The sequence below is a fragment of the Coccinella septempunctata genome, chromosome 8 (genome assembly GCF_907165205.1).
Source record: "Coccinella septempunctata chromosome 8, icCocSept1.1, whole genome shotgun sequence".
Classification (NCBI taxonomy): Eukaryota; Metazoa; Arthropoda; class Insecta; order Coleoptera; family Coccinellidae; genus Coccinella; species Coccinella septempunctata.
Genome location: NC_058196.1, coordinates 14,390,238 through 14,416,861, shown reverse-complemented (window position 1 = coordinate 14,416,861; position 26,624 = coordinate 14,390,238). Strand labels below are relative to the sequence as shown.

The window sequence follows — 26,624 nt, the reverse complement described above, 5'->3', positions numbered from 1 at the left end:
ATGTAGATATGAGTTGCTATAAAGATAAATATGTTGTTATAGTATATTTTATTTTCAAATCATCACATTAATAAACAGAAAAAAGGGCAATCTTGAAATGAAACATCTGAGGTGAACATTTTAGACAGAACCACTACCTTTACCTTTTTGGCTAAATTTTCATACACTTCAAATAAAAATATATTTTCTTGAGGGGCCGCAGCATTGTATCGTTATTTCGTATAAAATATCATTCATTTCAAAAATATATTTTTCAGCTTCCTATTCTCGATCACATTTTTTTTAGTCAAGAATGGCCGTAAGGAAGAGGTTCACTTCTGAAGCAGAAATTGTATGGCAATTCCTCTGGATCAATTTACACTGAGCAATTCTAAACTTTCTCACCAGTTAGAATTGCATACTTTGCTTCTCCTTCCATCCTCATATTACAAGAACAATATAGTATTTTCTCCTGTCTTTGAAATCTTGATTTTGAAAAAGTCCACACTATTTTTTGATAAGCAATCACTACTTGAATTTTGTCGCAACTATTATAACTAATATTATACGATTCGCGAACATTACCTCAAAACTCTTTTACAATGTCGGGACTGGACAAGGATCCCGAGTACGGACAAGAGACTTGTTTGGTAATTGAGTCATTTTATTTCGTCAGTCGGGACTGGACACGGATCCCGAGTCGGGACTCTAGTCACAGCCTATTCTAAAATTAAGTATTAGGTGTTGCTACATTCGGTACAGGCAAATCGTAACTATACTCCATTAACATTTATTTTAGCACTCGGTTGGCCATGAAATAATTTTCTCAAGTTTTTGTAACTAGAATGGTGTAAGGTTGGCACTCATGAAATGTCGTAAATGTCATAACCCCGTTAACATTTTTATTACGAAAATGTCAAAAGCAATTGAAATAAGGAAATACAGGGTTTCAGGAAGTGCTATTTAGAGTTCAGGTCCGCTCATTCAGATAGTTACCCTGATATTCTGAAATCCACAATACGTCAGACGGTAGCGAGCATATTTTATGTAAGTGAATTTATACAATGTTTCATCTGAATCTAGAACCGATTTCAAGCGAATAATCCATAATAACCTCGGTTATTGCTGGTTTTGCCCTTGGTTATGTCCTTTCACAACTTCTAACCTCACTTCAATAACCAGAAGTTTAACCCAGCTCTCGAGTATGGTTATCTCCGGTTATCTGCGGTCCAAAATGATGACGTTGAAGGGCTAGTTCATGACGTCACGATATTATAACCAATAATGACCAAAAGCGATTGAATGTCCCCCCCGCAGGTCAGTCACTTCTAATTAATCGCCAAATTTTGTACGTTGCATCCGCCGTGTCGACTGCGTTACACACCCGCCGTATTAATTGAACTATTGAGAACTTACTATTTTTGTTTCTTTTTTTTCTGAGGGAAAGTTTAGAGAGATGACCAGTTTATTTTGTTTGTTTTTTTCTGCTACTGTTCCGTTGTGAGGGCATTCAAACCCAGAGGTAAGACGACACTCCGTTTTTTTTATATATATTGTTGGAACTTCAGCCTCCATCTCCACCCCTCCTATGCCACAGTCTGAGTTCCACCCCTACTGTCAATAAAGTACCCTGCTGGTGTGGATACCCTGGGGGTACAGAAGGCACTTTGGGGTGGCTACCCTTCCTAGAGTTTTCCCCTTCGTTCCCGTGTTCACCCCTACGGTTAGGGAAGCACTCTGCTGGTGTGGATACCAAGGGAGTGCCGAACGCGCCTAAGGGTGCGCCGTCCTAATTCTCTGCCGTCGTATTTCATCCCCTAACCTGACTGAGGTCCGATACCTGTCCGTTAAGTGTGCGTCTTAGGTTCTGGCTGGCGAACACGTACGTAAACCCCGTATTACGTTTGAGATCAGATCCTGTTTCATTCCGTCCGTTTTGCCCTGTAAATTCACTGATATCGAGTATTTCACTGTACGAATTTTATAATAGTGCCATTTGTGTTTCCTTGTACGAGTCGACAAATATAATTTGTATACGTTGATTTTGACTTTCACTGGTTGTCGCTAACACCCCAGACACCGAGGAACCTTGTCTTCGGCTCGTAGCTACCAGAGTAGGTTTGCTATTTTTCCTTCAGAGAATAGCTGGCGCTCGAGTACCCCGAGAAAAAGGTGTTACAGTAGTCAATATTAATTTACGTAGCAGGTTCGGAAAGTGACATTTTACGGTACTAGTAGGAGTTTTCCAAGATGATACGTGGCCGAGTCGTAAAATCCGTAACATGCCTTTTGGAACGTATAATATTTATTCTGCAGCCTTACTTTCGCTACTCGTTTTTTGGATTTCAAATGGTGTAACAATGTCACATTATAAGCTCTGTCATAATTAAATGACATGACTGGATGGACATCAGCTAGCTACGACAGAGTCACATGAGGACTTAGCATTGACCATCACACCTGACTTGAGCTCTTCTCCTCATGTAAAGAAGGTAACATCAAGGGCAAGGAGCCTCGTGTTCATGATCTCGAAGTGTTTCCGAGGTTGTTCTCCCACTGTTTGTTGTAGCTTATAAAAAACTTATATAAAACCAATCCTCGAATTTGCTGGCCAAGCCTGGTGCCCTATCCTAAAGGCTGACATGTAGAAGTTGGAGGCGTTACAGCGTTGGGTTACTCGAATTCCTTATGATCTCATCCGTCCTGTATATGAGGAGGGACTCTTTATCTTCGGCATAACCTCATTTCAGGATTGCCGACTGAGAGGTGATCTCGTATTCAGCTTCCGAGCTATCAATAATACGATTGGTGTCAACCTATCTTTACTTTTCTCCCGCAACACTAATAGCTTACGAGGACACCGGTAGAAGTTGATGAAGGAAAACTTCAGGACTACCCAACGACAAAATTGTCCAACGACTTCACTGTAAAGTGAGATTTCTGGAAAATCTAATAGCCTAATCTAAAAAAAAGGTCATCCAGATGCATAAATAAAAAACACAACTCATACTATCGAAAAAGCGTGGAAATCAATGGAGGGGAAAGTTTGCCGCCCCAGTTTAACTAACGGTCAGCTGATTTCGACAATTCATTAGAGTGCCCCCTATGAAATGAAACTTTCGAAAGGTTTCAATTTAGTTTTAAATTTCCTCTTTGTACACAATGAAGCAATATCCATTCGCTAATTCTTTCATCAAATTCCTTTCCCTAGGCTCGTTGCTTCTTGGAATAATTTCTTTCGCACACACCCTTAATTTTTCAAATCGTAAACATTCATCCGGTTCCATTTCCACTCCCAAGCGTATGCTCATCTCTGAAGTATGTCCTCTTTATTCTGCCTCCCAGTAGACCAACCTCAGCAGCTTAATGGCCGAGGCGCTTTTTCGGGCCGACCTCTATAAAATGTTACCTCTTTTCAATTCAATTATGTTAAGCTCTCCGGGGTCTCGTGAATCATAAGGAGAATAAATTATTGTGCATGTACGTGCGACGCCAGTTATCATTCATTCCATTCGTGTACACGTTTCTATCCAACGGAGATTTCGTTGAAATAGAGTGTGAGAAAGAAGGGGTACAAAGTCCCTTTGAATACTTCTGCGTATCCCTGAAGCCGTGAACATATACATGATGTCCCACGAGGAACTTTACATACTCCATTCATTTACCATTTTTTCATCATATTACATCTTGACAATAATGAAAATGATTCATTGTATGTTATCGATTCTTAATGTACGCATTCAAGAAAACTCAGTTAAAAACATTTAATAGACAAAATCAATATTCAATTCCTCAAAAAACACATAAATTAATAATTGTTTGAAAAAAAGTTATTGAAGTTTATAAGTTTCATCCACTGGCTTTTCTTATGATCACACCATCATTGCGGATAACATTTATGAAATGTATAATCCTATCTATTAATTGATCTTTTGATTCAATATTTATCTATGGGTTTGAGGTCTGTAAATCGTGAGGGCTATTGAATATGACCACCACGTTCTATTCACCGATTCCCATATTACGATATTCACGTGATTTCTGACCTGGACAGAGAAATGTGGTTTTGCGCCGTCATGCTGGAAATAGATACTTCGAATATGAACATTGTCTAATAGATTTGGTAAATATTCTGAAGAAAATCTGAATATGATTCTCCATTAAAGGAACTATTGAAGAAATGTAAGTTTATGAGAACATTCAATGAATATGATCTCCCGAGTGGAGAGGAGGTATCATTTTCGATAAATTCACTACTTTTTCAGATTTGTTAGATCATTATGAAACTTTCATGGGTGTGACAAAAATTTGAATGACTGAATTCTATTCTTGTGTTTATGCATTTCGAATTAGCGTAAAAATAAATTTTGAGAGTGGCTATAGGGTGGTCGTTTTCACATCTGCAGTCAAAATTGATTTTTCTGAGTACGGCACTGGAAATATGATATTTTTAAACAGAATCCAACAGACGCTAAAAAATGTTACAAATTCTGAAAGAATCATTCAATTCAGATGTCTAATGAAATTTCGGTCAGAATGAATGAATCATCCTGTATATCGAAAAGGAATAAAGATAGGAGACATTTCTAAGTGGTCATTAAGTGATGCCTACCCGATACATGGTAGGAGTATGTGAAGTTCCGCGTGGGACGCTCTATTTTCTAGTATAAAAACGTGATATAACCACCCTACCAGTTTTCACTAACTCGACATTCCATCTGATCATCGTAGAGAATTCTCCTATATTGAGCCCCTTCTTCCTGACCGTGAACCAAGTCTCAAGATTCTGGGACTTAGATGGAATCCTGCATCTCATCACTTCTTTTAATCTGTCCGCTTGATTTCAATGCAAGTCACCAAACGGACCTTGCTGAGTCAGATGGCCTGAATCTTTGATCCCTTGGGATGGCTAACTCCTGCTACCTTCTATGCCAAAATCTTCTTCCGTCATCTGGAATGGGAGCAATCTCTCCCGAATGAGGTTTCGACCCTCCGACCCCGTGGTTGCAGTTTTAATTCCAGCTTCCCACTTTGTTAGAGCTTCACATACCACGATTCATTCCACCCGTTTCATCTTTTGCTCATCGGTTGGTCGGCGTCTGTGATGCCTCTGAATCGGGCTACGCTGCAGTCGTTTATCGTCACACATCATCTGGTCAGTGTCATGTGTCTCTCCCAGCAGCAAAATCCAAAACTGTTCCTGCTTCGTCTAGAACTGTGTGTTGCAGCCTCTTCTGTGTCGGAACTGACTGCAGATTCATACCCCCATCCAGTCCTCACTTTGACGGCCTTTGGAAAGCCGCTGTAAAATCTGCTAAGCATCATCACACTCGCGTTATCGGCGAGCAAAAACTCACTTACGAGAAGTTTCCTACCGTCTGCACTCAGGTTGAGGCAATACTCAACTCCCGTCCTCTGTATATCTCATCGTCTGACCTTCTGATTTTCACCCCACTCTTGGATTTGCTGGTTTTCCGCTCTCCCACCGCTCCTCCCGATAATGTGTCTGTAAACCGTCTGTCTCGTTGGCAACTAGTGCAACGATTTCAGCAGGATTTCTGGAGTACTCCTGACGAGGAGTACTTGCATACCTTGCAACAACGTCACAAGTCGTTGCATCTATCTACATCCTATCCTTCCAGGTACCGTTGTCATCATTCGATATGACAATCTCCCTCCTCTATCGGCCGTATATCATCTGTTTTCTCAAGAGCTGATTCCATCACCCGACAACCAGCCGTCAAATTGTGTCCTCTTTCAACTCAGTAGATTGCTCCCGGCTTCTTTCGTCTGTTCATTGCTTTCGGTTCATCTTACTGAAGGGCACTTCAGGGCGGGCGGCATATTCGGTCGTGAAAGTTGCCCGACTCGAGTTTGTCAGACGTTTTTGTTCTAGTTGCTAGCGACGCCTTGCGGACAGAAAGCAAATTATCAAACTTGATAACAATAATAATGTCATCGCCGAACGCTCCGAAAGGTTTTTAAAACAGAGAGTAATTCTTTAATATATCGCACCACTTTTCATATATGTTATTGTGGAATCATTTCTATTATGTGAATCATAGTGATATTGAGCAACTTTGAGTGAAGTGCCTTATGTATTCTCTATCAGATAGGTGCTAAGAAATGGTCTGATAGATCATTTCCTTGTAGAGACACGTTAGATTGACTCGGACGGACTTCGACAGAGATTTTCAGAGCTACGGTTTCCCGTACAGCGATAGCCATGTCCTAAGAAGAAGAAGGATGTAATTGGTTCGCAAAGGATTTGCGATCAATTTCAGATTATTATTATTGTGGATATTGCGTAACTGAACAGGTGAAAATGCTAATACTTAACCCAACGGGCTTAAGAAGAAACCTAGGCGCATCTCCACTCGTCTGGCAGCAGAAAGTGGGTTCCTAAGGGAAGGGAAACAGGGAATTAACCTTCCTTCCGTACAAGTTTCTTAGCACCTTAGATTGATTTTCACGGAACTTTGAGGAAAGCAGTTGATCGAAAAACTACATTCAACTAATGCCAACGTTTCGTAGATATATTTCTACTTCTTCAGGGCTACAAAAGAGAAATTTACAGAGATTAAATATGGCACAAACATATCTGGTATAAAAATTGATTAAAAACAATGGTTTCAAAATAAATACATATAACAATTGGTAACAAAATCGTACAATTGAAAACATATACTAAAATTACACTTATTCGATTTATTTTTTTCTTTCTATTTGGATTTGACAGAAACACATATTTAAAATCGAAAAAACCTTATGGGGGTTATAGGGGTTATAGGGTCAACGTCCTTCAATTTAGAAAATAATGCGCTACAAGTTGAGATGTTGTATGAAACTAATTTCATGTTATTGGAAAACAATTTTATGAGCATATTTATTTTGTTAGTGAGTCCAGGGATGTATGGAAAATTTACATAATATATACTTTGAGTACTATTCTCATTTTCTCATTTTTATTTTTTTATTGTTGTTGTTCCCAATAATTTTATCACTAAATGATTTCGGGTAGTTATTCAGCTTTAAAAGGTCTCTGATTATTCCCAAATTATCTTTGTGAAAAGAGCTGTCGCTAAGATTTTTAGATCTGTACATAAGGTTTCTAATTGCTGCTACATTATATGAAAAGTTGCAGTGTGAATTATAATTTAAAATTCGCCCAGAACTAGTCGGTTTTCTATACCAGTTTGTGATCAGAGAGCCATCATTTTTTGTGTGAACTGTGACGTCCAAAAATGGCAAAGAATTGCCCCTTTCCATCTCCAAAGTAAATTGGAGGCGATGATGGAATTGGTTGAAAACAGTTAAAAGTTCTTCACATTTGTTGGTCGGAATTATTAAAAATATGTCATCCACATACAATTTAAGAACCAGGATATTAAAAGGCAATCTTTTTTTACACTCATGAATGTGTTCTGTCATAAATAAATTTACTAATGAAGGGCTGGCTGGGTTGCCCATTGCCATGCCAGATATTTGTTTGTAATACTCATTATTGAACTTGAAATAACTGGATGAAAAAATGAATTCAATCATTTTTATAAATAGTGTTTTAGAAATATTTGTGAAGGCCGGAATATACTTCCATCGTTTCTTTACTGTTTCAACTACTACACTCTGGATAATGTTGGTGTGTATATTGTTATATGTGTTTATTTTGGAACCATTGTTTTTAATCTATTATTCAATTTTTATACCAGATATATTTGTGCCATATTTAATCTCTGTAAATTTCTCTTTTGTAGCCCTGAACAAGTAGAAATATATCTACGAAACGTTGGCATTAGATGAATGTAGTTTTTTGACCAACTGCTTTCCTCAAAGTTCCGTGAAAATCAATCTAAGGTGCTAAGAAACTTGTACGGAAGGAAGGTTAATTCCCTGTTTCCCTTCCCTTAGGAACCCACTTTCTGCTGCCAGACGAGTGGAGATGCGCCTAGGTTTCTTCTTAAGCCCGTTGGGTTAAGTATTAGCATTTTCACCTGTTCAGTTACGCAATATCCACAATAATAATAATCTGAAATTGATCGCAAATCCTTTGCGAACCAATTACATCCTTCTTCTTCTTAGGACATGGCTATCGCTGTACGGGAAACCGTAGCTCTGAAAATCTCTGTCGAAGTCCGTCCGAGTCATCTACGCAGATCTCTCAACCATGAATTCTGCCTTCGACCAACAGAACGTTTACTCCCAATTTTTCAAGAATTCACGTCTTACGAGGCGAGACGTAGGTATAAGCTCCCGTCTTGTTGGTCTCCTGGAATCACTTTTCTTCATGTCTATGTCCACTGAATGCGAAGCTAAACCACGACAGCTGCGCTTAGCTCGGATTCAGCTCCGAAATAAAGGTTGTTATATGTATTGCCGGCCACCGAGAGCGAAGTTTAGCGAGCACACTCGAGCGGCGGCGACGTAGCAACCGTCAGCTTAACAACGCTTCGATTTGGCCGGCTTTCTAGTTACGAGCGGCTTCCAATGCCGTAAAGTCGAATATGTAGTCGTAGAAACATATTTCTGTAGAGTATGTCTATAATTTGATTTATGTAACAGCGAGCAGATTTTTATAATGGATGTAGAAGAACAGTTGATAGATTGCGTGAGGGAGGAGAGGATTTTGTACGATCGTAGCCATAGGAAATACATGGACACAAATTTGAAGATGCGAATCTGGAGAAGCATAGCAACTAAGTGTGGAATAAATTCGGGTGAGCGAATATTAATCATGTATGAAATTGATATTTTCATCAATGATTAGAAAACTTTTTACGACTCAGGTTTAATTGTTTTCACATCGAGTCATAACGATACTTATCAATAATCCATGAAATCATGAAAATATATATAGCAATATTGAACCCTTAAAAAATATATATTTAGGTTCTCAGCGTAGGCGATAACGACTCCTTGTGGCTTTGAGACTTTCCAGGGGACAGTAGAAGAGCTACAGAAAATAAGGGGACATTGGGGTTGCACCCAGGGGGCATGATCAGATTATAAAGAATATGCAGTGTAAAATATATTCTAAAAGAGACAAAAATTATAATCTAAGGAAGGAAAAAATCGAACTTAAGTGAAGTTTATAAAGAACTTTTAATTTTTGGTGCTGCAGGTATTGCTATAATTTCTATCACGTCTGCGAAAAGTCACGTATTTCTTTCAAACGGTCAGTGGATTGTATTAGCAGCAGAATCATCCCATATATATAATAAGTTCGTTTTTTGTTAAAAAAAATGTCGAAAAATTTCGGCACAGTGAAGTTATTAGCTCGCCGATAGTGTCAGTGTCAGTGTGTTTGACGCGTTTAATTTCGAGGTTGTACGATTGAAGTCTTATAAAATGCATAGAAATGCGGCAGCGTTCATCAAAGAAAGACATACATATGTGAATCAATCAAAAAAGCAAGAAGAGCCCATCGCAGACGAAGTAGAATGTGTTAGAGGTCAATGGAGGTATTTTTGAACATTTTTTAAAACAGCGCTATAATTAAAACCATGTTGTAGGAAATTTTTGTTTGTTTGCAATTACGCTATAGTTTGGAAACAAAAAAGAATCGTATAAGAAAATTATTTTTTCTTGTACTGGAGTTTGCTGCCTTCTCCCTGATTAGCCCTGTATATACGAATAGGTTTGGTTTGCTAAAAAACTAAAATGAACGAAATAAACGAACGAACGAACGGCGAACGAACAGGTGTTTTCCGGCGAATCAATAGAGCAGAATATGTACAAGATTGTTGCTTCAAAAGTTGAAAATAGTCAGAATTCGAGTAGGTATTTTTATTGAAGGCTAGAGTGAATTCTGAACAAAAATCTTACATAAGGGGAAATAAACTGGTGGTAAGCAGGGAAATTTATACATTGGAAGATTAAGAGACCTCAGACGAAGAAGAAAGAAAGACGAGCAGCGCACCTGGTACTCCAACAACTACAGACTACATCAGGTCTTAATATTATATAAGGATCTGAATATTGGTATAACAGATTTGAGTCCAGAACCATCGAGAAAAAAAAATATTGCGGAGTAAGAAAAATATCACCTGTTGCAGGAGGTGGAAATATGAAACTCCGTCATAAATCTGCGCCAGAAAAGAAAAATTAAAAATATGTAGATGAGCTCATCTACTGATATTTCCACAGTTTGAAGGAGCTTATACACCAAATAAAAAAAGGGGAAAAAAATCTGTTGATGGATAACTTTATAAGGCACAACGATAACGAAGACTATTATACTGTTGTTATTGATGATACCACTGAACTCAGTAAAATAGATATATGCAATGAATTCAAAATTCTTCACATGAATATACGTAGAGTTCAAATGAATTTCAGCGAATTTGAGTTATTTATGGAGAACGCGCAAACCGCAAACCTCATTTGATATAATGGTATTGACTGAAACATTTGAAGTATGTGATTTGTGTTTGTTTGGGCTCAAGGGTTATGAGCAAATTTATAACAACGGAAAATATAACAAAAATGATGGAACAATGGTACATATAAAGGAAGGTATTGATTTTGATCACTCTATAGTCAAACTAGGGGAAATCACAGCAATAGAAATAAATATTCAATATAAACAAGAGAAACTCAAACTAACTGCTATATACAAGTCACCGCAATACTCTATTGAAGAATGTAACACAGAATTGTTGCATTATTTGGAAGAAGGAAAACACCCAGCCAGACATATTATCATAGGAGACATAAACATAAACTTATTGTCGCATGAATATTTTGTGGAGGAGTATAAAAATATATTGTAGGTATTCTTTCGGATTCATATCACTCATAAATAAGTATACACGTCCAGATAATCGGACATGTCTCGATCATTTTTTTGTGAAAGGTATCCAGATAATTCAAATGTAAGTGGAATCATCCTACATAACACAGGCCAACAAAATGAAAAAAAATTTGGTGCCGGAAATCTAACATCTGATTTTAGATGTTTTTAATGTGCTGATTCCAAAAATGCCACCAGATTTTTTCTATCAGCTCTAGTTTCTGAGATACACGTTACAGGTTAAATGGTATATTGACAGTTCAAAACGTAGTTTAAAATGTGTTCTTTTACATAACGGTAACAAATATGGCAAAATTCCTATTGTTCATTCTACTACCATGAAGGAAGAATATGAAACAATAGCATTAGTTTTGGGAAAAATTAAATACGAAAAACATCAGTGGTCAATTTGTGTTGATTTAAAAATGATTAACTTCCTCCTTGGACAGCAGAGTGGTTATACAAAATATCCTTGTTTTTTGTGCCTTTGGGACAGCAGAGCTAAAAAGGAGCACTGGGTTAACAAAAATTGGCCTTCAAGAGATGTCATGATTCAAGGAATACAAAACGTGATCAACGAACCTTTGGTTTCAAGAGAAAAAATCTTACTTCCGCCCTTGCATATCAAGCTAGGCCTAATGAAGCAATTTGTGAAGGCTTTAAATCGAGATGGAAATTGTTTTGGGTATTTGTCACGTAAATTTCCTGGCATTAGCACGGAAAAACTAAAAGCTGGTATATTTGATGGTCCTCAAATAAGGCAACTTGTTAAAGATCCACGATTCACCACATCAATGAACGAGACTGAATCTAACGCTTGGAGTTCATTTGTTCAAGTAGTACAAAATTTTCTTGGCAATCATAAAGCAGAGAATTACGTAGAATTAGTGGAAACTATGCTTTCAAATTTTAATATTCTCGGCTGTAACATGAGTATAAAAGTTCACTACCTCCACAGCCACCTAGATCGTTTTCCAGAAAACTTAGGTGATTGTAGTGAAGAACAGGGGGAAATATTCCATCAGGATATTAAAACTATGGAAGATCGTTATCAAGGACGATGGGATAGCCACATTATGGCGGACTACTGCTGGAGCCTTCAGCGAGACTGCCCTAGTAAACTCCATTCTAGAAAATCGTCAATACTTAGTAAAAATGCATTTTTACTAAGTATTGACCAGCTGTCCGGGGAGAGAGGAGTACTGAGGCCAGGGAATGATGGGAGCTCTGTGGTTTCAGACGTCATTGTGTCAACCTAAAAATTGTGTTTTTGTGTATTGTATTCTGTGGCTTTTGACATTGATTAATGTATTTGACGTGACTAAAAAAAGGATTTTTGGACGATTATTGAATAGAAGAACAATTGTGTCGATTTTGGACTTTTTCGCTCATATTAGTTGATGCCTGCTTGTTTTGATTTTAGTTCTGTCAACCGATGTTAAATTTGTTATCTAATAAATCTCTGTTTTCCGGTGAGTTTTTTTGTCCATGTGAGATTTGTTACCATTTTAATGTAATTTTAGAGTCCTGAGGAAGGTCCATACCTGGACCGAAACGTCGACTGATGGAATAAAAGAGAAGATCAGAAAATTTTTTCATCCATTCCCATAACCCCTTATTCTAATTATAGCTATATATATATCGGTTTATAACGTTTTGCGACGTTGTCCGATAACCCTCTTCCATTCTTCTCGGTTGTGTACCAGTGTCTCGTTCAATTCTCTTGCACTAATTGCCTTTTTAACTCCTTCCCCCCAGGTCTTTCTTGGGCGTCCTCTTTTTCTCTTCTCCACAGGTTGCCATTCCATCAGTTGTTTCGGTATTCGTTCGTTCCCCATCCGATTCACATGTGCGGACCACCTAAGTTGTCTTCTCTCTACATCCTCACGTATCTCACCTTCAATGCCCATTCGTTCCTTCACCACCTCATTCCGGATTCTATCTCTTCGGGAAATTCTCAATGCTCTTCTCATGGCGTCCATCTCAACTGCCTCGATCTTTCTCATATACTTCTCTGTTATCCTCCATGTCTCCGAACCATAAAGAAGACGCAGATATGTGGACGTAATATTGACTGACCTCGTTCTGGTGCCTTCCATGCAAAGGTTTGCCAATCAGTTCTGCATTTTACTTTCTGCAGATTGTGCGACAGTTCCCAAGTGGTCCTGTTGTAGCTTCAACGGAGTAGAACTATCAGCAACCCAAACTACTCGATGGAGTTCTGACGAAAGAGCCTTGTTCAGGAAATATTTCCTTCAATTTCCTGGGACATGCGGTTGGACAAGTCAACAATTCCCCTACCCCCGAGGTGTCGTGGCATATCTGTCCGTTCTATTGTTATTATTATTATATGTACTAGTAAGCCCATAGATCTACCTTTGTTGATAGATCTACTTTTTTTGGCAGATCAGTATAGCCAGGAGATCCACCTTGTAGGTAGATTCGCCTTCATGGACAGATTCGCCTTTTGTCCGTAGCTCGGGCCTACGGCCCTCGTGATTCGCCTTCCGCCGTAGCTCGAGCCTACGGCCCACGCGATTCGCCTTTCGTCAGTAGCTCGGGCCTTCGGCCCTCGCCATTCACCTTCCGACCGTAGCTCGGGCCTACGGCCCTCGCTTTTAATGATACGCGAATACTATACAATACTGAGTATCACACATAACTCACAGCGTTCGATATATACAGGCATTGTCGCAAATTTCACGAAAAAATACAAATAATCTCATACACAGCTTAAAAATTGGCAAAAATCAGTTATATTCAGTTGGACAGAAGCCTTATAACGGAGATTCCATGCATTCAGTTCATCTTGAATAGAAACTTACAAAGTTCTTTCTTTACGATGAAACAAAAAACTAAGTTGAAATGAGAATAACTGGTCAAAAGTCTATAAAAGTAGAATTTTAACGCAAAAAAAAAACACCCTGCTATTGTATTCCAATAATCATTATATCATTCCACTCAAATAAGTTATTCGAAAACATTTTTCCTTCCATCTGGAATGATTAAATACAATAATCCTCGTACAATAATCAAAAAGCTTAAAAATTGGCCGAAATATGTTATATGGAATGGGAAAGAAGCCTAATTATAAAAATTTCAAGCATCATAATATTTAATTCAGTTTATTTTGAACAAAATCTACAAAATCCTTTCATCTACGATAAGAAAAAAAAAACTAACCTCAAATGACAAAAACTTGGCGAAAGTCTATACATATATAGAATTTTTATGTTAAAACTTACTCATAGATTGTGTTTCAATATGCTTTTTATCATCCCAATAAGCATTTTATTATTCCACTTGAATGAGTTATTTGAAAACATTTCTCCTATTATCTGGAATGAGTAAATATAATAATCCTTGTACACTAATCAAAAAGCTTAAAAATTGGCCAAAATCTGTCATATGGAATTGAAAAGAAGCCTTATTATGAAGATTTCAAGTATTATAACATTTCATTCAGTTTATTTTGAACAAAAACCTACAGAGTCCCTCTCTCTACGATAAGAGTAACAATCTTACCTTAAATGAGAAAACTTGACAAATGTCTATAAATATAGAATTTTAACGCAAAAACTCACTCATAGATTGTGTTTCAATAATCATTATATCATTCCAAATGAATAACTTATCTCAAAACATTTTTCCATAGATCTAGACTAAGAAAATCATCTCCGTACACTACCCGATTGCATGGAAGTTGTCAGAAATCTGTTGTATTCAGTTGAAAAAAAGCGAAATAGATCATTTACTTCACATAGAAACTATCCTGAATGATATGCTTTATAAACTTACTCTGAACTACCTCTTTTTTACCAAATAACACTGTCCGAGAAATGATATTATACATTTCTTGATCTGATAAATTTATATGTGCCTGAAAATAAATTTCAATTATGAAATATAGAATCTCCTGGTCGATTTTCTGTGCAGACTCACCCCCAAGAACCGTTTGTTATCTAGAAATTCTTATGTTCATACACCAAGATCAAAGATGTTTCTCATTCTGTGAGTTTGCATGTAATTTGATCTGAAGTACATTATGTAAACTTGACAAATGGATCATATATTTCAAATAGAAACTCTCCTGAACGAACTGCTTCAGGACTTTACCCCTGAAGAAGGATTTTCATTCCAAATACAGTCTCTCCGAGGGATGATAATTGCCATCCTAGGATTTTTTCATTTCTGTATCTGATAAATTGATATGTGCCTGAAAAAAATAAGTATTATTAGTGACAAAATATACTATCAGTTATAATATCCGATCTCTCATACAGATTCACGTCCAAGAACTGTGTTTTATATCTCAGAATTCAATAATAACCTAACTTTCCGATTATGGAAAAAAGTTCAACTGTGATGAGAGCTTCGAAGTTTTATCGTACGGGGAGAAATGTAGTAAATATATTGAATATATCCTTTAATTTCAATAATAATTAAACCTTAAAAATTTGCATCAATTTTTTCACGGTCTGTCAACAGTCAAATGAAACTGGCCTAAGGATCCCTCAACACTTGACAGGAAAACACGTTATAGGAATTGAAAAATTATGGAAATTTTAAAATTTTAAGTTATTTTTGGTTGAATAGTGACCTCGACATTCCTAATATAAATTTATTTTGGCAATTTTTAACGCTAAAAATCACGGAATGACTGAAAATATTCAGGGCCAAAACGAAGGTTATGAACGGTGCTTAACTGAGGTGGTTTCGTAATATCGAAAATTGCAAACTTACCTGTACATATTGAGCCGAAATATGGGTACCTGGAGATGCTACAGGCAATGGAGAATGATTCTCTAGCATTTATCTTCCCTATTTTGGCATTATTCATATAATAATCAACTCGAGTTTCCGAAAACTGCAAAAACCCCTTTCGAAACGTCAGAAGTGAAATTACCTCTATGCTCTTGGAAATTAATTTATCAAATTTTCGTAGACGTCAAAAATTTTCAAATTTCTTACGCTTTTTTGGGAAATTTCGTTCGGACTCCGGGAAAAAAAACAGGCCTATTTTAATTTCGGGTCCTTCGAGCTTAGTTCGACACCCATCCCGGCTCTCGAGCTACCGCGGATCTCTCAAGCTAATCAAATAACTTTGGCACCTTTTCGCGAAAATCGTGAATTTCGCGATTTTCTCACGCAATTTTCGGACACTTTTAGACGGGGTAAAAATACGATCTAGGCATTTTCGGAGAGCTCGATTCTTCTTCTAGCGTTCCATGTACCGCTCTACCCAGCCACGCGCCTTCGGCGCTCACCATCTCAAATTTCCCATACCCTCCCCCAACACTTCAACGTGGCAAAAAATTTGATACGATTCAGTGATCATTTTTTATCAACGTTATAGTATTAACTAGTATAGCCAGGAGATCCACCTTGTAGGTAGATTCACCTTTACTGGCAGATTCGCCTTTCGTCCGTAGCTCGGGCCTTCGGCCCTCGCGATACGCCTTTTGTTCGTAGCTCGGGCCTTCGGCCCTCGCTCGATTCCCCTTTTATAAATATCTAGGCCAAAAACGTTTTTTAAAAGCCCGATCGATTTAAGGCACCTCGTTCTGTGATCGCTGCCAAGCCGTCAAAACTGACGTTAACCTTTAAATCACACTCTGACATCGATTGTCAAAGTGCACTTTCACTTAATTTTCTCTGATAATCAATAGAAAATAATTTAATTTTGTGGAATGTCACTCGATTTTTAATAGACGTCAAAAATTTTCAAAATTCTTACGCTTTTTTAGGTAATATCGTTCGGGCTCCGGGAAAAAAAACAGGCCTATTTTAATTTCGGGTTCTTCGAGCTTAGTTCGACACCCATCCCGGCTCTCGAGCTACCGCGGATCTCTCAAGCTAATCAAATCAAATTGGTACCTTTTCGCGAAAATCGTGAATTTCGCGATTTTCTCACGCAATTTTCGGACACTTCTAGACGGGGTAAAAATACGATCTAGGCATTTTCGGAAAGCTCGATTCTTACTCTTGCGTTCCATTTACCGCTCTACCCGGCCACGCGCCTTCGGCGCTCGCCATTTCAAATTTCCCATACCCTCCACCGACACTTCAACGTGGCAAAAAATTTGATACGATTCGGTGATCATTTTTTATCAACGTTATAGTATTAATAAGCAGATTGAATAAAAAAACGTGTTTATAATTTCTACTCAGATACTGAGCCTGCTGAAGAACTGAAAACAATTTCTCAAAGTATCGCCGTGAATGGAAAAATATTGTCTTCAGACTAAAATATTAGACACGTGGAGCTAACCAAAACATGTGTTTGCTTGATTATTAATTGCATCATTTTTTAATATTCTATTTGCAGCTCCACCAGCATTTACTGGAGTCTGGTAATTTTTGTTAATTCGACTACAGTGGAACCGATCAAGAGATACATAGAATTCTATATTCGCAGATTAGAAAAAATTGTTTCTGTTATTTTGGTAGATCCATACAGACAGAATTAATATGTTACAATTTTGAGAAAATATTTGTCGTTTTATTCGAGTTATAAGGATTTCAATGATATACAGGGAGAGTCTTTGACTCGTACAAATATTTCATCAATAGATTCTTGAGGTAAAGAAAAACAATTTTTTCCTATACCATTTTGTCCGATTCGGCCCTGATGGAGAGATATAGTCATTTTGAGTAATTATTATGAAGTGTGCCACCACTGGAAAAACAAAATTACCTTCTGAATAACTAGCTAAATCTGAGTATGGTACGTAATGGTCCTAATGAGAAAACTGGAAGTCGGGGATGATATCTTGTGTTCATCAAATAACTTCATTCGCCGAAATTCATTTCATTCGATGAAACCGTTTTAGAGATATAGAACTAAAAATAATTTTTTTATGGTTTTTTAACATGTATCTTTTAAACCAAGCCGATTCGGAAAAAATGGTAAAGAAAAAAAGTGTTTCCTTTGACCCCAAGAATCTACTGTTAATATATTAGTACCAGTCAAAGACTCACCCTGTATGTTGTGTTTAAAAGAAAAATGGCCGATTGTTTACATTTCCTTTTCGTTTGTTGCCAATCCTTTTTTCACTCTTTTGAAATATTTCACTGTATGCTCAGCTATCTCAGTGATTCGACACCACAGACTTGAATACTGCAAGCCGCCGTGGGCCGATTTATCTAGCTATCATGAAAAATATTTCCAGTCGCTGATTATCTGAATATTTGAATGAAATAGGTTTTTTCAAACGAACAAAAACAAGGTCATATTTTGACGTAGATAAATGTGTTGATATGTGGAAAATAACAACCATAACTAGTTTTTCCAATAATTTTTTCAATAGCAATCACTCAATTACTTGGAACATAGATATATTTATGTTCCAAGCTCAAGTATAACGATTGTAGAATCAAATATTATCCAAAGCTTCATACAAAGAATATTATGAATTTCAAAACGTCTGAAAAAAAAATATCATTTTTCATTCGGGGAGAGGAGTGACTTTTCATGGATCGCCTTCAATTACCAACATAGGCTCGCCATGAAAAGTGACATTTCTCCTTCTTATATATTCATTACAAGGAAATATGAACGAATAAAATAAATGCTCAATTTGGATTCTTTCAGGAGATGCAGCCAAGGTCCTATGGAAGAAACTCAGAGATTCTTACCGTGCTAGCAGAAAGCGAAAACCAAGTGGTTCTGCTGCTCCATTCGCTAATCGGTGGAAGTATGACATGCAAATGTCATTTCTTCAACCTTTCATGAGAGATAGGTCCCGAAAAATTGATTGGGCGATGCAAGAAGATATTGCGGAAACACAAGAAACGGCGAACTCCGTTCCTCTACAAAAATCCGTTGCAGAGGAATCTCAGGAACATCTTCCGTCTGAGGAAGAAATCCTCACAGCAACACATTGCAGCCCAGAAACGAAATGTGCAATAACATCTTCATCCAAAGCGCAGGAAAAAGGTGAAACAAATGATCGTAGAGAAGAAATTAGGAGTACGCTTCACGAGAAAGATGACCCCCTAAAATCATTTTTTGATTCAATGTACGGTACAACCAAAACTTTTCCTGCGCACCTTCAAAGGAAAATAAAAAAAGGTCTATTTTTGATGGTTACAGAGGCTGAAGAACAGGCAGAAGAATTTGTAAACTGCTCGTCAAATTCTTCTCGTATGATATCCCGCTTGTCGGTAGCATCAAATTCCGGAACACTGCGTACCGATACCAATGATCCATCAGCAACTAAGTATTCCGACTCCAACTAATAATTTCCTGAGGTTTCTTGTTATAACGCCCACAATATCTGGGAGAAAAATTATCTTGAGCATGATAGACCTAAGTTTTCAATGATTTTCATTCCTTTAATGTTTTTTTTTATATAATACAATAAATAAGTACTGTGATATAAACCATATTTTATTATCAGATAAAAAGCACTTGAAAGAAATGTACGATGTTCCTTTTGGTTTCATTGTCATATAATAATTCGATGTTTGAATTATCAGATTTCGAACTGCGATAGAAATTTTTGATTTTTTTCTTCAACTCCGACTTATTATATAGTTCATTCAAGAATGATTGACATCTCGGGTGGCTATGGAAAATAGAATTTAAGTTGGTAATAGCCCATAAGTTGAGATTTTGTGTTGCGTAATTCAGGTTGGTATTGTGAATAAACATTGATCCATAGACCTATTATATGTGAATCTATGCACTTAATTACCGACGCTTATTTCAATTTTATACTTTTGTACAGATGTTTATGCTCTTAATTTAATAGTATAAATTGGAAACATAATTGTGTCAATTTTGAATGCTGATTACTATGCTGCAAATTTGAATATTTCTTATTTGCAGATACTTTTCTAGGTTATATCAATATATTCTAGTTCTGTGATTGAAAGTACAGAAATTTTTAAAGATCTTTTGTGACCAGATATTAAGCTGCGCCTGCGACTTTCAATACCTATATTTTTGAATGGACTATAACTTATTTCGCTTCTCTATTCCCATCTCAGTATTTTTGTATTTCCCTTTCCCTATTCCTGATACTTTCTCGGAGATATTAACGGTTATCCACAAAAAATTGCCAGAAACAATAAATGGATTTAATGAAATAGAATAGATATTTCATACTTAACACATTGACGGACAGTACCTATTTGGCAGTTGCTTGTGATATGACGCGCATGTATACTGATTTAATATGGTTCAAAATTGAAGTGATATATATCAAAATATTAGTGGTGATTTAGAGGATGTGAATATGGAAAAAAAAACAACAGACAGCTTTAGACGTCATTGTCATAACATTAATATTTTTCTTCATTTTTTATGAAATGGACGTCCAAAGGTGTTCTCATTTTTTCAACAGAAAAAGTAGAATTTATCTTCATTAGATTTGGTAAGAAAGTTATAATGAAAGTTTAACACGGAAACTACGTAATTTTCGAGCGTCACACTCTCACATTTGAACAAATACCGAGACAAATACTGAACACGCCGAATGGCTGTATCGCGGCCGAATACTCGGTATGGCGAAGCGAATGATTCGATCAAGATCGTCATCTTTGGGGTTCACAAAACTCAAAATGTGTGAACGATGTGACGCTTTTTCATAATATCACGCTTTTCCAACGTCCAGGAACGTCATGTCGATGTTAGACGAGTTTATAGGAAGACGTCTATAAACGTCTAAAAACTGTGCCGTCACATCATGCACAGTGCCCTGAACGTCTATAGACGTCGTTGTCCGTCAATGTGTTAAAGATGACAACACTTTACGAATGTCTTTTTTCAGTTTCAGCAGATTTCGAATTGTAACCAATGCCGAGAAATTTTTTATGTCGAAATTTATTGAAAAAATTATTTCATCTCGAAAAGTGAATAACATGAACATTATTTTTTCTTCAATGAAAAAAATTTTTTTCGATGAATAGAAAAATTTATTGCTTTCCGAGATGACGAACTGATTGTAATGAATTATAATGAAAACACCATATATATAAATTGGTGTTTTCTCACGTAAAATATCACTGTTCGTGTTTTGAACTGACCACTAAAACGGTGTAGACCATTCCAAAGTTTTCTGTTTGGTATTTATAGGTGATCTGTGGTTTAAGAACGTGGTAGGATCCTATCTCCGAAATAAGATTGTAGAGATGAAGACGCGCACTGTAGGTATCCTGTCGATACCATTTTTCCAGATTCACACTGTTTATACTGCGTTTGTACATTAATTTTTTCCTTAGTACTGTTTCAGTTTCAACTAAGTCAAAACTTCATTTTGTCTTCAGGTCTCTGAGAACTATCGTTATCGTTTTTCGAATGCCTATGAATCCAAGGCAAGCCATTTGTACTCACCGATTTACTCCAAAGATAAACCTGCAAAAAAATCAGTCTATTATTCAGGGAATTTGATGAAATGGTATGATATGTTGACATTGTTGATAATGATAAACCACAGCAAAGCTATAAATATTAAATGTGGAGAAACATAATATCAAACCTAGAGGACACTGCGATGAATAAACCTTACCATGGTGCAATATATTCACCACAGATAGTGCACTTATAGGTAGATCTAGAAAACTTATTGGTATTTACGAAATTCTGGTTTCCATAGTTTCCTATTTTTTTTTGGAGTATTTCGCAAATTATATATATGCTACGCCTAAAGATAGATGTGAGCATAAACTTCAGATAAGCTGGCTAAACTAAACTAAAAGAAACGTATTCGGCATTCTATTCATTATCATGACGATATTCATTGCCTAGGCATTGTATAGAATGTCCGAATTTTACACAATGCCGGTAGCATATATACTAAGACGTCTAAAACACTGGTGTGTGCACTTGTCACTTTTTGCAAGCATCAACATTTCAGAAAATCGGGGATATAGAATCAGTTTCGTGGCGGCGCCACCATGTCATTTGCTTCGTTCTATCCTTGTTCTGCCAAAAGAGGTACAATGATACTCTCTCGTTTCATTTTGTTTTTTGTTGATATCGATCGAATATCGATCAACTAGTTCAAATTATGAACTGGCCCATTTTGTCAGCAATTCAGGAATATTTGTGATTTACAGTTCAATTTTCGTTGTAAAAACAAATCTGTCAATATTTCAACACTATCGAATAAGGATTCGAAGGAGTATTTACTACTCTTCTTCAAGATAATTTTCGTTTGACAAATTGAATTTGTGAGGGGGGTACTTCAATATGATTTCAATAAAACACAAATGATTGGTCAAATATCCAATATATTCAGTTGACGGAAAGAGAATTTTCACTATATCTACTCAGGAAGGATATTTGACGGACAGACTCGAATAGACTTATGTATTTCTGATTCTCAATACATGCCCACAATTCGCATTACGTATTTCCAATACAGTTTCTTTGAAATATTGCTGAAGTTGCCATAAAAGTTAGCTATATCCGTCCCGAATGTTCGTTCATCTGATTTGGTTCTGAACATCAAATTCCAACAACACCGAATTCTTAGCAGTAATTCTTGATCGTCCATACGGAAAACTGAACTTACTGAACTACATGTTGAATAAATGAATGTTCTAAACCCTTTCTCGAAACTCGAAACAATTTCACACACCAATAATCGTTTATAAATACAACATATTCGAAAGTCGTAGGAAAGTATTCAAATTATTTTCAAATATCAAATGACGATGCTCTATAGTGGGAAAAACGAAACTGATCCCATTTCCCCTCGAAATTAAAAACAAAATCGAATCAGTGAATACACCAGACTTTAACACATCTCAATATATACCTACCATATGTCAATCCATGCACTGACTGACGATAATTTGAAGTTTGTACTATTTTTTATGTTCTTATATTGTATAATCTGGAAACATAATTGTATCAACTTTGACTGCTGATTAATAACGTGCGTTCAAAAAAATTCGTCGTCAAGTAGGCTATGAAATTTTGAAGGCTGATGTTCGGTGGCTGAACGTATGTCTTTCTTTGAATTACTTCATCTTCCCAAAATGTGAACAATGATGACATTAACCTATATATCGTAATTTTGTACGGAAAGGCACTTTTCAGAAAAAGTTACCTGTAAATTTCACCCAACGTTCGAAAAGCATTTCTTTCATTGAGTAAGATGACAAGAATCCAAACAATCTGAGGCGGTTAGAAAAATTTTTCGTATAAATTTAAACCGTCCACTATTTTCATACGTAAGAGACATGAATCTTGAATTGATCGTGGTAGTATGTTTTTTTGTAAGAAGGTTCTAGTTACTTCAGTCATATGAATAGATCACAGTAAGATTCTCAATAATATGTTTATTAATTCCCTATAAATATTGAATTGATTCAGTCATTACTGAAAATCCATGACTAAACTAAAAGAACTGAATTACATGAAAATAGCTATTGGACAATTTATTAAAATTCAATTCAGCTATCAAAAGGCATGATGCTTTCTCCTTCATAACGTTCTGCTATTGAAGTTCCATAAAAGAAAGTAGGTCCACATTTTGCCTTTGACTGATGCATACTGTCAGTATGCATCAGTTCAGTATGATACTGAGATACTGAACTCCAATTTTTCTCGGATGCTACAAGGTTAGGTAATCACAACCTTTTCAGTTTTCTGATAACATGTCAATCTTTATGGAAACAAATGGATATCTTTTTTTCAAAATCGGGTGGCATATGCCAACGGATACTCCATCCACTTGAGATAAAATCTGAAGGGAGGTTTGTCGAGCTTCTGTCACCATGTTTTCATTATTACTGAACTCTAGAGTTTTCTTTTCTGGTATACCACTTCCTTTTTTGTTTGAACATACCTGTTTCGTCAACACATCGCAAAACATTACAATGGAAAAATTCATTCTTAATAATCAACAGCAACATAGGCTTCAATGAAGTCGCCGGAACAGAATATTTCCATTTTCCTTCGATTTTCTTTCCAATTTTGAAGTAGAATTCAATAGTAAAAGTCTTTCACACGTCCGTAAAATCCATCTTTATAATTTGCTGATAATTTTAATTCAACAACAACCCAAAATGCTAAAATGACAGTTCCTCTGGAAAATAGTAAAGCACGAGCTAAGAATTACGTTTAGACACGAAATATCGACGTTCAAAATTCCATAGCCTATTTGACGACGAATTTTTTTGAACGCACGTTATGTTCTGAATTTGAATATTTTCTCTTTACAAATATTTGTCTAGATCGTATTTATATAATCCAGTTCTGTGATTGAAAGTACAGAAATTATTTGCGATATTTTGTGACCAGAAATTAAGCTGCGTCTGGACTATGAGGGGTAGAGAGAAGGGGAACAGACTTCGGGGCTTTTTGGGATGAAAGTGTCCGCAAAAAACTTGAAATAGGCGAGATGGCGCTGGCAGCAATAAAAATTAACCATTGAACAATATGAAGGATTAGTTGATTTCAAATGTCAAAAACAAATATATTCAGGGATTTTAACCTACACTAGAAATTTTCGTAAATAAGCCTCCGTGAAATTTGAATTTTGAATTTACAACATTTGAAATTAGCTCAAATTAATCTCTTTTAATTTTTTCTATAATTATTCGTCCTCCTCAGCAGATCCCTGAGAGGCTACAAATTTGGTAAAAACCTTCAGATATTAGATTGAAACCTGGGGTAATTCAACAGAAACTACAAATTATTCTAAAAGAAATGCAAAATGTGCAGAAGCACCCAGAACAAAGATTAGAAATTTTCGGCACAAAATTGTGCGAACAATAAATTACTAAACAAACAGGTGGATAATTTGAGAGAAGCATGTATTATTATTATTGAATCTTGGGATTTCGATGGCCTACATATCAAATCTCGTAATTCGAACTAAATGGAATTTCTGATATTTATTTAGTTTTGTTAATCTATGGTCTCTCCGTGATATTATTCAATAAATACATCATACAAACAAATACTAAAGTACATTTTAATGTATGTGGAAAAAGGAATTATTAGTATTATCACAGAAATTATAAAAGAAATAATCAGTTTTCTGTTTCTCCTATGAAAACTGACAAATGTGAGTTACGTGGTTTGTTAATTAGGCCATCGATTTGTATAACAAAAAAAGTGATTTTTTGTTGAAATTATTCCCGCATTGAACACGAATTCACATCGCCACCTGGCCTATTTCAATTTTTTCTCGGACACTTATCGTTACACTAGTTTGTTCTCCTTCTCTCTACCCTCCATAGCCTGGACTTTCAAGGCTTACTGATGGGGATGTCAATCATTCTTGAATGGACTAGATTTTCCGAATTACGATATCAAATTTCTTTATGGTAATTTTGAATTGAATTGCTCGACGTGAATATAAAAGTATCATTATATTAATACATTTGAATTATAATGAATAAAGTTTTCCAAAAGTATGGGCGAAAGGTTTCAAAATACATTGCCGTTTTTGGAAAAACTGGAAATTGAAAAATTAATGGTCAGAAACTGGAGCTATATGGGTATGAACCAGGAGACTGCGATACTTTCACGAGACTCTGTCACCAGACTCGAAACGAGACAAGACATTCATTCATTTGCTATATCCCGTTGCCGGGAATGAATCTACAAAAAGACGAAAAAAGGGAAAAGAGAAAAAGGAAAAAAAAATCAATAAAAAGGAGGTGCGAACAGACTTATCATTTTTCAGGGCTAATTGCGACTGTGTGCTCTCCTGTGACTGTAGAAACCCAACCGTGACCTACATATCCTACCACACTCCAGGCATGGATAGTCACCAACCAGATCTGGCCGCTGCTGTATCCTTCTCAAGTCTCCATTATAACTGTGTACCAAAGACCTCCACTGTGACCTGTCTAACGCTAGTTGTTCCCAGTTATGATTGGCATTAACTGATTTTAGGGATTGATGTAGTGTATCCTTAAACCGCTTATACTGGCCTCCTAGTTTCCGGGCTCCCTCAGTGAATTCGCCATATAGAGCTATTTTGGGGAGTCTTGTGTCCAGCTTTCGCTTCCGTAAAGAAGCGTTGGGAGGACGACTGCTTTGTAAACAGCTGTCTTGGTCTTCAGATTGAGGTCGTGATTTTGAAACACTCTATCCTTTAGCTTCCAGAATGCCCGTGATGCCGAATTGATACGGTTTTGTATTTCCGTGTCAAGGTTAGCCCTAGTATTTATGAAGCTTCCCAAGTATTTGAATTGCTCGACCTGTTCTAGAGTTTCATTCTCCAGGCTGATATCTGTTTGAAGGCTTTCTGGCGGACTTACCAGGATTTTGGTTTTGTCGATATTGAGTCTAAGGCCTAAAGCTTCGTATATATGTTTATAGGTGTCCAACATTATCTGTAGATCCTCCGAGCTGCTAGCGATAAGTGAACAGTCGTCTGCATATTGAAGTTCAGTGATATACTTGGTACGGGTTTTTGCTCTGAGGCGCTTCAGGTTAACCAGGCCTCCATCAAATCTAAATCTAATACCGACACCTCTTACGGGCATACTTATGTCAGCAATTATCGATACAGCTATGGCGAAAATATTGAACAGTAAAGGCGCTAATAAGCAGCCTTGTTTTATTCCAAATTTGGTTGAGAAATGGTCGTTTGTAGAACCATTATGCTGTATTCTGGCGGTGTTGTTGGTATGAAGGCTTTTACACACTGTTAAGAATTTTTCGGGTACTCCAAGACGTGCCATGATTTTCCATAGCGCTCTCCGATTCACCGAATCGAATGCCTTACTTAAATCGATGTAGGCTGTATAGATCCTTGATTGTTGTTCACGGGCCTTCTCTTGCAGCTGCCGCAGTGTGAAAATTAGGTCCACCGTACCTCGATTTGGTCGAAAGCCGCACTGGGATTCAGGTAACAGCTTTTCCAAAAGTGGAACCAGACGA

General features: G+C 36.7%; 1 protein-coding gene and 1 long non-coding RNA gene across 3 annotated transcripts; one reads left to right on the top strand and one right to left on the bottom strand.

Annotated features, from left to right (window-relative positions):
• The first annotated feature begins 8,385 nt into the window (after positions 1-8,385).
• Positions 8,386-19,147, top strand: LOC123319347 (transcription factor Adf-1-like). 2 transcript variants are annotated; one of them, XM_044906263.1, is made up of 3 exons: positions 8,386-8,693; positions 18,363-18,789; positions 18,864-19,147. In XM_044906263.1, exons 1-3 carry the CDS (start codon positions 8,555-8,557, stop codon positions 18,868-18,870), a joined length of 573 nt encoding a protein of 190 aa, XP_044762198.1. In that variant the 5' UTR covers positions 8,386-8,554; the 3' UTR covers positions 18,871-19,147. The 2 variants fall into 2 exon arrangements, with proteins under 2 accessions (XP_044762198.1, XP_044762197.1); XM_044906262.1 differs by having other exon boundaries at positions 18,363-19,147.
• On the bottom strand, positions 14,215-15,355 carry LOC123319348. The gene is made up of 2 exons (XR_006538465.1): positions 14,711-15,355; positions 14,215-14,648 (listed from the first exon to the last, which is right to left on the bottom strand). It is a non-coding gene; the product is annotated as an uncharacterized LOC123319348 (long non-coding RNA).
• Positions 19,148-26,624: the final 7,477 nt, after the last annotated feature.

Coding starts and splice junctions, on each gene's coding strand:
- LOC123319347 (XM_044906262.1), top strand. CDS start 8,555: ATGGATGTAGAAGAACAGTTGATAGATTGCGTGAGGGAGGAGAGGATT. Junction 8,694..18,362: donor TAAGTGTGGAATAAATTCGG/GTGAGCGAATAT, acceptor GGATTCTTTCAG/GAGATGCAGCCAAGGTCCTA.